Genomic DNA, 12148 nt, shown 5'->3' on the forward strand with positions numbered 1-12148 from the left:
TGTCATTTCTTCAATTGCATTTTTAAGCGTCTACTGTGTAGAAGGTAGACACTCATGGCAAATGGCATTATTTAGGCATAAGATGTTTGAAATTAGTAACACGTACAAGTGTATATGTCAGATAATTAAACATCATTTTTCTGTTCCAACAAAATAGAGCCGATTCTCTAGCAGAATTGTAGAGTGTATGATAGGCTTCTCATTGTAAACCTGGTGTCTCAAAAAAAGAAGAAGAAAGAAATCATACCTTTCACAGCAAACTCTGATCATTAAATCCAGTAGTATTGGCACATCTATACATCCCTTCAGTTTGATGTCTATTTTAAACCATGAAATGAGATATGTCATCACTGAATGTATGTTACAGAGGCAGCTGTAAAGTATCAGTGAGTCCCAGTGAAGCTGTGAAAATTGCTGGGACCACTGAGTAAGTTTTCTGATGAAATGATATGTAAAGAGGCCAAATCATTCACCTTAATGAAATATTCATATTCTCAATCACTATCAGATTGTACATCTTTTAAATTTGATATAAATCTTCGATTTCTGTCAAACTGCAATATATGCAATATAAGATTGAGACTGTTCCACCTCTACTTGATATGAAATTCTGTTGCTGGTATGCATAATTATGTACATAATACATTTTTTTTTTGGCTATTTCTTCCTACCGTACATGGACACAGTAAACTTCTAAAGAATATACCAACCTCTACAAAGCTTCAGATTTTGGCATACTATCCGTCTGAACTAGTGAATATCCTATCACAGACAGTATCTACTGAAAGTTGTGATGCATATTTTCCATGTCAACTGCAATTCTTTCAAGTCTAAAATTGCATTCAGAATCGGTGTACTGTACACTGAATTTCTTGTGTAGACAATACTTCCTTGCTGATCTAAAATTCACTTATAGTACTGAAAAAAAAAAACTTGAAAGACATTTGATTAGAATACTTCCAACTGTATTTGTCTTCAATGAGAAAATGAAAGCAGTTACTTTCAATATGAAAAAGTGAGGTCAGTTGTTTTAAAGTCTAAACTCTGAGAGCCTCAGACAAAATTATGGTTCACACGTGTCAGTACATTGTGTAAGCCAGTCTTATCTGTATTTCCAATGTCAACATAATTAAAAGAATTACATGTGATTTGTTCTTCTGTACAGCTTTGAGACATCTAGATGATACAGATCATATTTGTTCATTCTGATAACATACAACATAAAAACAATAAACTGCAAAGTTGTAATGACTTTGCAGGATATATTGCAAATCATAAGTCATCATTGTTTGACATGCTGTAAAACGCGATATATTCGTGGCATGAAAATTTCGCGAATTGGAGCCGACGGCCTTTCTCGCAGCATGGAATTTTCGTGACTTGCCATGCATCCAATGCATATTGCGTAGGAAAGAACTTTCACATGTATTTTAATTTCACGAATGTTGCCGCTCGCAAAATTTGCAAAATTAAAATGCAAGCGAAATTTCCTCATTTTAACAGTATTTCACATTTACGTACGAAAGCAGTTAATGTTTGTAAAGTCTTCTAATGTTCTGTAGACGAGAAGATCTTTGCGTAAATACTTTTCAACACTCGGGTGCATGAGATTGATTTACATGTTCCTACAATGTAATTATATGACTGTCAACGCATTAATTACTGTTGGTAGCACACATTCATGTGGGCCAAATACAGACAAAAGAATTGCATGTTGTCACTATTGTATCAGTACATATATCATGTTACTGGACTCATGTTAGAGTTTTCACATTTCCAGCGGAAAGAGGATGAAGGGGGTTGCTAGTATAGAAAAAACAGTGCTAAAGTTGAGTCATACCCTCTTTTAGATCTTTAATTCACCTGGTACAAAATATTCTTTAAGCATCATTCGAGCAGCATATGAAATAAATGCAATGTGATATAATGCTATGACTCAAAATAAAGCACCAATACTTCATGCGAACCATATCACTGATGTATTTCTTGTGGTGTGCTTCTATTTTCTTACCATCTAAACCCATGATATCAATTCAAAATTTACACATCCTTAATGTTGAACATTCAATCTAGAATGGCCTGATACTTTAAACAGGGCTGCCACACTCTGCAGATTTATAAAAAAGGAAAAATAAACAACAACAAGAACCCAAAACTAATTCATGATAATACAAGAAAGCAACAAACAAAAACAAATTCTGGTCGGAAGAGGTATAAGCATGCAAAATCAAACTGAGAAAAAAGTAACACTTCATCATTTCAAAATTGTATGTTCTGTCAACTATAATAAATCAGTAAGTACATGTAAAACCTACTACTTTCCAGCAGTGTTTATATTCAATGCTCAATGCTCTACACAAAAGTCTCAAGCAGATTTACTCTTTGTATCTATGTTAATTCATTCATTCCAGGTTAAAGGGATCTGCTATAGTTTTGTTTGAGATGTGGTGTCTAGATTTTAACTTTTTGTGAGATAGAAACCACTTTTAAAATATTAAAGAGCATACAATTCTAAGAGGAATTCAAAGTTTCTTTGTTGAAAATCTGTTTTGAAATTGCTGATATAAATGCAACTACAAAGTAAAACAAAGTGGTCCTAATAAAAGGTGGATCCCACCTTGTATTACAACCTCTTTGTTTTTGGATATCTCAGTCATGACTGATATCCTCAAATCATACAGTGTGTATCAAAAAAGGGTAATCCAACTTTAGAGGGTTACTGTTTCATAATTATGTCAACTGTGTAGAGAACAATGTTGGTTGTGAGGAAAGGGGAACTCTTCCATTGATACCTACTTCTTTTATGGTCCATAATCTTCAATATGGCCACCTGTTGGATAACCTGGTCACTCAATTAAAAAAAAAAAGTCCAACCCACACAATCCATATTTCTCTGCAGTTGAATTACAGTACCTTCTTTTCATATGCACTGCATAACACTGAAAATCATGAGTTTAACTAGATCTTTTCATTCATGAAATGCCACTTATCTCTCATGAACACTGATTCGAACAGACTAACGTCCTTTCTTTTTTTTTTATGAGAAAAAAATTACTATCCTTTTCAATACAAGGGAAAGGTTGAATCGATGTACACATAATTTTGGTAGTCATTTGGCAAGTACACTTGTAACTGAGGGAGTTGGCACAAATTGTGATGAATAGCTCATGACATGGGAGGAAAGAGTGACATACATGTAGATCATTCGCTATGTCAGAGATTGAAATCTATATGACAGTCGGTCTGCCCTGCAGTTTACAAAATGCCAGCCAAATGCTTCTGACTAGGATCAGCTGTAATGCCGACTTTTTGGCCAATTAATTTTGTCCTTTATAGCGTGGTGGCAGCCAAGTGCTACACCCAAAGTCTTAGCATAGGTGGTTTGGCTGTACCAGCAAGATTCCATGTTGGAGAGAAGAACTAGGGGAAGAGGAACAGGAACTAGTAGAGGTGACATGATGAAATCAGAGAGTCAGACACGCATAAACGTACAAACTTTAATACACAAGACACATGCATACAAATCCATACACGCACTGCACAGGCACGCCCCCCCCCCCCCCAAAAAAAAAAAAAAGTGGTTGGCATAATGTAGCATCTTGTGTCCACTTCCTCCTAAATGCTGGTGGTATCTTGACAGTCACATTACAGTTGAAAACTCATTAAATGGGGAGTTGTATCCCAGTTTCTCACAGTATGATGAGCTGGCTGAGCTGCCTACGCCTCTAAGAGTCAGACTGAGTGGTTACGCGATAGCCTCCAGACGGCTTCACTGTGGCTTCCTGGTTAATATCACACATCATAACACTACAAGACAAAGGTGCATAGATACTCTCGAGTTGATTTTGAAAAGCATTGTTTCTTCATTATTTACGTGTACAGTGCAAGAAACCTGTCACTATGGATCTTGAAATGACAACATCAACGTATTACGTTGATACCACAGACTTCCCAATCAATGAAACTTTACATGTACAGCATGTAGACAGCATCAGCAATGTTGAAAGGATCTTCATAGCGACCGCATTCTTCGCCATGGCAATTGTTGGGATAGTAGGCAACATTTTTGTCATCCTTGCCGTTATGTTCTCCCGCAAGCTGCAGACCTCCATGAACGTGCTGGTGGTCAGTCTCAGTGTGGCTGACCTGCTGGCCTGTCTCACGTACCCATTCCAGGGATTGCAGATTGTCTTCTTAGCAACGTGGTCCTGCTTCCCTGTGACTATCATAGATTCAAGCTCCCTGGGATGCAGTCTCGTCACCGTCACATTCATCGCAGTCAATCGTTACATTCTCATCACAAAGCCTAGAAAGTTCTACCAATGGTCCTTTGCACCGTATAAGATGGCAGTGATGGTTGGGGCTTCCTGGTTAATCGCTCCCATACTAATGATCATCTCTTCCCAGCGAGTTTGTGGTGTCTACATCATCAAGCATAGTGTTCCCGAACTCAGCTGGTTGGTCCCAATCCTCCTCATCACTTCCTTGGTTACCATCCTCACCTGTTACATCCTCCTCTTCCTCCACATCAAGCGTCATGTGGCACGCTCCATGGTGTCCACTCCCGGCTCCAGACGTCTTGACATCGATATCACAAAGAATCTCCTTATTGTCATATGCGGCTTCTACGCCTGCGTCCTGCCCTACACAGCTATCGTCGTCATTGCCAAATCCAGTGCAAATCCATCTGCCTTCAATACCGTTGTCGTGTTTTTCATAGTCGTCCTCCACTTGAACAGCGTCATCAACCCCATCATCTATGCTGCAAGGCATCCCATCTTTAAACCGGTCTTTGGATGCATGATCACTGGTCGGTACTCGCAAATCCCGGAGCCATCCGGGATCCTGAAGTCTCTTGTGAAGGATGCCGGCAAATCACGGCTCAGTGACAAGACAGGAAACACCAGTCGTGGCACCGAGTCAGAGTATGTCTGAGAGTAACCATGGCTCACAGTCAACTCTGTCACGATTGGTTTTGTGTGACAGGGCATGCAAGTGCAGGTTGAAACTTCATTATTCATAGGCTGCAGAGTAACAATTTCCTAGCCATTTTTCTAGTTTCCACATTAGTATTCCAATATGTTGCTGTCAATTCAGGCTGGAAAACTGCATCAGTCAGTACAAGGAAATACCTGTCCATTCTCTAAGATGTGCTACATGTACATCAACCAGGAATAATAACCATGCTCTAAAATCAACCCATCTGTTAAAGGACCAAACTACAACATCTGATTCACTTCAGAGCGGTTCATAATGTGCAGGCCATTTATTTTGCGAGAATATTTCACGATAAGGGATTTGTACGAAAATTATACTCAAATCAGAGTAAACAGTAATGTAAGCTGTATGCTTGTGAACCTGTATATAAAGATCACCTGCTGAATAAGATTTTGTGTCTCCCAGAGTGGTCTCCCACAAGTTTTACCTTATTCTATCTGTGTTGATATGCTGCTGAAACAGTAATTGGAGACTTCACACCATTTTCTCTGTCATTTCTTCAATTGCATTTTTAAGCGTCTACTGTGTAGAAGGTAGACGCTCATGGCAAATGACATTATTTAGGCATAAGATGTTTGAAATTAGTAACACGTACAAGTGTATATGTCAGATAATTAAACATCATTTTTCTGTTCCAACAAAATATAGCCGATTCTCTAGCAGAATTGTAGAGTGTATGATAGGCTTCTCATTGTAAACCTGGTGTCTCAAGAAAAGAAGAAGAAAGAAATCATACCTTTCACAGCAAACTCTAATCATTAAATCCAGTAGTATTGGCACATCTATACATCCCTTCAGTTTGATGTCTATTTTAAACCATGAAATGAGATATGTCATCGCTGACTGTATGTTACAGAGGCAGATGTAAAGTATCAGTGAGTCCCAGTGAAGCTGTGAAAATTGCTGGGACCACTGAGTAAGTTTTCTGATGAAATGATATGTAAAGAGGCCAAATCATTCACCTTAATGAAATATTCATATTCTTAATCACTATCAGATTGTACATCTTTTAAATTTGATATAAATCTTCGATTTCTGTCAAACTGCAATATATGCAATATAAGATTGAGACTGTTCCACCTCTACTTGATATGAAATTCTGTTGCTGGTATGCATAATTATGTACATAATACATTTTTTTTTTTTTGGCTATTTCTTCCTACCGTACATGGACACAGTAAACTTCTAAAGAATATACCAACCTCTACAAAGCTTCATATTTTGGCATACTATCCGTCTGAACTAGTGAATATCCTATCACAGACAGTATCTACTGAAAGTTGTGATGCATATTTTCCATGTCAACTGCAATTCTTTCAAGTCTAAAATTGCATTCAGAATCGGTGTACTGTACACTGAATTTCTTGTGTAGACAATACTTCCTTGCTGATCTAAAATTCACTTATAGTACTGAAAAAAAAAAACTTGAAAGACATTTGATTAGAATACTTCCAACTGTATTTGTCTTCGATGAGAAAATGAAAGCAGTTACTTTCAATATGAAAAAGTGAGGTCAGTTGTTTTAAAGTCTAAACTCTGAGAGCCTCAGACAAAATTATGGTTCACACGTGTCAGTACATTGTGTAAGCCAGTCTTATCTGTATTTCCAATGTCAACATAATTAAAAGAATTACATGTGATTTGTTCTTCTGTACAGCTTTGAGACATCTAGATGATACAGATCATATTTGTTCATTCTGATAACATACAACATAAAAACAATAAACTGCAAAGTTGTAATGACTTTGCAGGATATATTGCAAATCATAAGTCATCATTGTTTGACATGCTGTAAAACGCGATATATTCGTGGCATGAAAATTTCGCGAATTGGAGCCGACGGCCTTTCTCGCAGCATGGAATTTTCGTGACTTGCCACGCATCCAATGCATATTGCGTAGGCAAGAACTTTCACGTGTATTTTAATTTCACGAATGTTGCCGCTCGCGAAATTTGCAAAATTAAAATGCAAGCGAAATTTCCTCATTTTAACAGTATTTCACATTTACGTACGAAAGCAGTTAATGTTTGTAAAGTCTTCTAATGTTCTGTAGACGAGAAGATCTTTGCGTAAATACTTTTCAACACTCGGGTGCATGAGATTGATTTACATGTTCCTACAATGTAATTATATTACTGTCAACACATTAATTACTGTTGGTAGCACACATTCATGTGGGCCAAATACAGACAAAAGAATTGCATGTTGTCACTATTGTATCAGTACATATATCATGTTACTGGACACATGTGAAAGTTTTCACATTTACAGCGGAATGAGGATGTAGGGGGTTGCTACAAGTAGTATAGAAAAAACAGTGCTAAAGTTGAGTCATACCCTCTTTTAGATCTTCAATTCACCTGGTACAAAATATTCTTTAAGCATGCTGCATCATTCCAGCAGAATGTGAAATAAATGCAATGTGATATAATGCTATCACTTAAAAGAAAGCACCAATACTTCATGCGAACCATATCACTGATGTATTTCTTGTGGAGTGCTTCTATTTTGTTACCATCTAAACCCATGATATTAATTCAAAATTTACACATCCTTAATGTTGAACATTCAATCTAGAATGGCCTGATACTTTAAACAGGGTTGCCACACTCTGCAGATAAAATGATAAAAAAAAGGAAAAATAAACAACAACAAGAACCCAAAACTAATTCATGGTAATACAAGAAAGCAACAAACAAAAACAAATTATGATCGGAAAAGGTACACGTATAATGCATGCAAAATCAAACTGAGAAAAAAAGTAACACTTCATCATTTCAAAATTGTATGTTCTGTTAACTATAATGAATCAGTAAGTACATGTAAAACCTACTACTTTCCATCAGTGTTTATATTCAATGCTCAATGCTCTACACAAAAGTCTCAATCTGCTTTACTCTTTGTCTTTATGTTCACTCATTCATTCCCGGTTAAAGGAGTGGTATAGTTTTGTTTGAGATGTGGTATCTAGATTTTAACTTTTTGTGAGACAGATACCACTTTTGAAATATTAAAGAGCATACAATTCTAAGAGGAATTCAAAGCTTCTTTGCTGAAAATCTGTTTTGATATTGCTGATGTATATATGTTATCACAAAGTAAAAGAAAGTGGTCCTAATAAAAGGTGGATCCCACCTTGTATTACAACCTCTTTGTTTTTGGACATCTCAGTCATGACTCATATCCTCAAATCATACAGTGTGTATCAAAAAAGGGTAATCCAACTTTAGAGGGCTACTGTTTTTCCATTGATACCTAATTCTTATATGGTACATAATCTTCAACATGGCCACCTGTTGGATAACCTGGTCACTCAATAAAAAAAAAAAAAAAAAAGGCCAACCCACACAATCTATATTTCTCTGCAGTTGGATTACCTTCTCTTCATATGCACTGTATAACACTGAAAATCATGAGTTTAACTAGATCTTTTCATTCATGAAATGCCACTTATCTCTCATGAACACTGATTCGAACAGACTAACGTCCTTTCTTTTTTTTTTATGAGAAAAAAATTACTATCCTTTTCAATACAAGGGAAAGGTTGAATCGATGTACACATAATTTTGGTAGTCATTTGGCAAGTACACTTGTAACTGAGGGAGTTGGCACAAATTGTGATGAATAGCTCATGACATGGGAGGAAAGAGTGACATACATGTAGATCATTCGCTATGTCAGAGATTGAAATCTATATGACAGTCGGTCTGCCCTGCAGTTCACAAGATGCCAGCCAAATGCTTCTGACTAGGATCAGCTGTAATGCCGACTTTGGCCAATTAATTTTGTCCTTAATAGCCTGGTGGCAGCCAAGTGCTACACCCAAAGTCTTAGCATAGGTGGTTTGGCTGTACCAGCAAGATTCCATGTTGTAGAGAAGAACTAGGGGAAGAGGAACAGGAACTAGTAGAGGTGACATGATGAAATCAGAGAGTCAGACACGCATAAACGTACAAACTTTAATACACAAGACACATGCATACAAATCCATACACACACTGCGCAGGCACGCCCCCCCCCCCCCCCCCCCCCCCCCGAATAAAAAAAAAAAAAAAAAAAAAAAAGTGGTTGGCATAATGTAGCATCTTGTGTCCACTTCCTCCTAAATGCTGGTGGTATCTTGACAGTCACATTACAGTTGAAAACTCATTAAATGGGGAGTTGTATTCCAGTTTCTCACAGTATGATGGGCTGGCTGAGCTGCCTACGCCTCTAAGAGTCAGACTGAGTGGTTACGCGATAGCCTCCAGACGGCTTCACTGTGGCTTCCTGGTTAATATCACACATCATAACACTACAAGACAAAGGTGCATAGATACTCTCGAGTTGATTTTGAAAAGCATTGTTTCTTCATTATTTACGTGTACAGTGCAAGAAACCTGTCACTATGGATCTTGAAATGACAACATCAACGTATTACGTTGATACCACAGACTTCCCAATCAATGAAACTTTACATGTACAGCATGTAGACAGCATCAGCAATGTTGAAAGGATCTTCATAGCGACCGCATTCTTCGCCATGGCGATCGTTGGGATAGTAGGCAACATTTTTGTCATCCTTGCCGTCATGTTCTCCCGCAAGCTACAGACCTCCATGAACGTGCTGGTGGTCAGTCTCAGTGTGGCCGACCTGCTCGCCTGTCTCATGTACCCATTCCAGGGATTGCAGATTGTCTTCTTAGCAACGTGGTCCTGCTTCCCTGTGACTATCATAGATTCAAGCTCCCTGGGATGCAGTCTCGTCACCGTCACATTCATCGCAGTCAATCGTTACATTCTCATCACAAAGCCTAGAAAGTTCTACCAATGGTCCTTTGCACCGTATAAGATGGCAGTGATGGTTGGGGCTTCCTGGTTAATCGCTCCCATACTAATGATCATCTCTTCCCAGCGAGTTTGTGGTGTCTACATCATCAAGCATAGTGTTCCCGAACTCAGCTGGTTGGTCCCAATCCTCCTCATCACTTCCTTGGTTACCATCCTCACCTGTTACATCCTCCTCTTCCTCCACATCAAGCGTCATGTGGCACGCTCCATGGTGTCCACTCCCGGCTCCAGACGTCTTGACATCGATATCACAAAGAATCTCCTTATTGTCATATGCGGCTTCTACGCCTGCGTCCTGCCCTACACAGCTATCGTCGTCATTGCCAAATCCAGTGCAAATCCATCTGCCTTCAATACCGTTGTCGTGTTTTTCATAGTCGTCCTCCACTTGAACAGCGTCATCAACCCCATCATCTATGCTGCAAGGCATCCCATCTTTAAACCGGTCTTTGGATGCATGATCACTGGTCGGTACTCGCAAATCCCGGAGCCATCCGGGATCCTGAAGTCTCTTGTGAAGGATGCCGGCAAATCACGGCTCAGTGACAAGACAGGAAACACCAGTCGTGGCACCGAGTCAGAGTATGTCTGAGAGTAACCATGGCTCACAGTCAACTCTGTCACGATTGGTTTTGTGTGACAGGGCATGCAAGTGCAGGTTGAAACTTCATTATTCATAGGCTGCAGAGTAACAATTTCCTAGCCATTTTTCTAGTTTCCACATTAGTATTCCAATATGTTGCTGTCAATTCAGGCTGGAAAACTGCATCAGTCAGTACAAGGAAATACCTGTCCATTCTCTAAGATGTGCTACATGTACATCAACCAGGAATAATAACCATGCTCTAAAATCAACCCATCTGTTAAAGGACCAAACTACAACATCTGATTCACTTCAGAGCGGTTCATAATGTGCAGGCCATTTATTTTGCGAGAATATTTCACGATAAGGGATTTGTACGAAAATTATACTCAAATCAGAGTAAACAGTAATGTAAGCTGTATGCTTGTGAACCTGTATATAAAGATCACCTGCTGAATAAGATTTTGTGTCTCCCAGAGTGGTCTCCCACAAGTTTTACCTTATTCTATCTGTGTTGATATGCTGCTGAAACAGTAATTGGAGACTTCACACCATTTTCTCTGTCATTTCTTCAATTGCATTTTTAAGCGTCTACTGTGTAGAAGGTAGACGCTCATGGCAAATGACATTATTTAGGCATAAGATGTTTGAAATTAGTAACACGTACAAGTGTATATGTCAGATAATTAAACATCATTTTTCTGTTCCAACAAAATATAGCCGATTCTCTAGCAGAATTGTAGAGTGTATGATAGGCTTCTCATTGTAAACCTGGTGTCTCAAGAAAAGAAGAAGAAAGAAATCATACCTTTCACAGCAAACTCTAATCATTAAATCCAGTAGTATTGGCACATCTATACATCCCTTCAGTTTGATGTCTATTTTAAACCATGAAATGAGATATGTCATCGCTGACTGTATGTTACAGAGGCAGATGTAAAGTATCAGTGAGTCCCAGTGAAGCTGTGAAAATTGCTGGGACCACTGAGTAAGTTTTCTGATGAAATGATATGTAAAGAGGCCAAATCATTCACCTTAATGAAATATTCATATTCTTAATCACTATCAGATTGTACATCTTTTAAATTTGATATAAATCTTCGATTTCTGTCAAACTGCAATATATGCAATATAAGATTGAGACTGTTCCACCTCTACTTGATATGAAATTCTGTTGCTGGTATGCATAATTATGTACATAATACATTTTTTTTTTTTTGGCTATTTCTTCCTACCGTACATGGACACAGTAAACTTCTAAAGAATATACCAACCTCTACAAAGCTTCATATTTTGGCATACTATCCGTCTGAACTAGTGAATATCCTATCACAGACAGTATCTACTGAAAGTTGTGATGCATATTTTCCATGTCAACTGCAATTCTTTCAAGTCTAAAATTGCATTCAGAATCGGTGTACTGTACACTGAATTTCTTGTGTAGACAATACTTCCTTGCTGATCTAAAATTCACTTATAGTACTGAAAAAAAAAAACTTGAAAGACATTTGATTAGAATACTTCCAACTGTATTTGTCTTCGATGAGAAAATGAAAGCAGTTACTTTCAATATGAAAAAGTGAGGTCAGTTGTTTTAAAGTCTAAACTCTGAGAGCCTCAGACAAAATTATGGTTCACACGTGTCAGTACATTGTGTAAGCCAGTCTTATCTGTATTTCCAATGTCAACATAATTAAAAGAATTACATGTGATTTGTTCTTCTGTACAGCTTTGAG

The 12148-nt window shown here is 38.0% G+C and overlaps 2 protein-coding genes across 2 annotated transcripts in view; one reads left to right on the forward strand and one right to left on the reverse strand.

Moving 5' to 3' along the window:
* LOC139735184 (probable E3 ubiquitin-protein ligase HECTD4) overlaps positions 1 to 12148 on the reverse strand; it is a 108295-nt gene that overhangs the window by 62744 nt on the left and 33403 nt on the right. The window lies entirely within an intron of this gene.
* Positions 3901 to 4935, forward strand: LOC139735188 (nociceptin receptor-like). The gene has a single exon (XM_071645948.1). The coding sequence runs from the start codon at positions 3901 to 3903 to the stop codon at positions 4933 to 4935; it is 1035 nt and encodes a 344-aa protein (XP_071502049.1).

This window comes from Diadema antillarum, unplaced genomic scaffold, assembly GCF_040938485.1.
Source record: "Diadema antillarum isolate AM-2024a unplaced genomic scaffold, OU_Dant_1.0 seq00000565_RagTag, whole genome shotgun sequence".
Lineage (NCBI taxonomy): Eukaryota > Metazoa > Echinodermata > Echinoidea > Diadematoida > Diadematidae > Diadema > Diadema antillarum.

What these genes read in the sequence shown, in the direction of transcription:
- LOC139735188 (XM_071645948.1), top strand. Translation starts at nt 3,901, where the DNA reads ATGGATCTTGAAATGACAACATCAACGTATTACGTTGATACCACAGAC.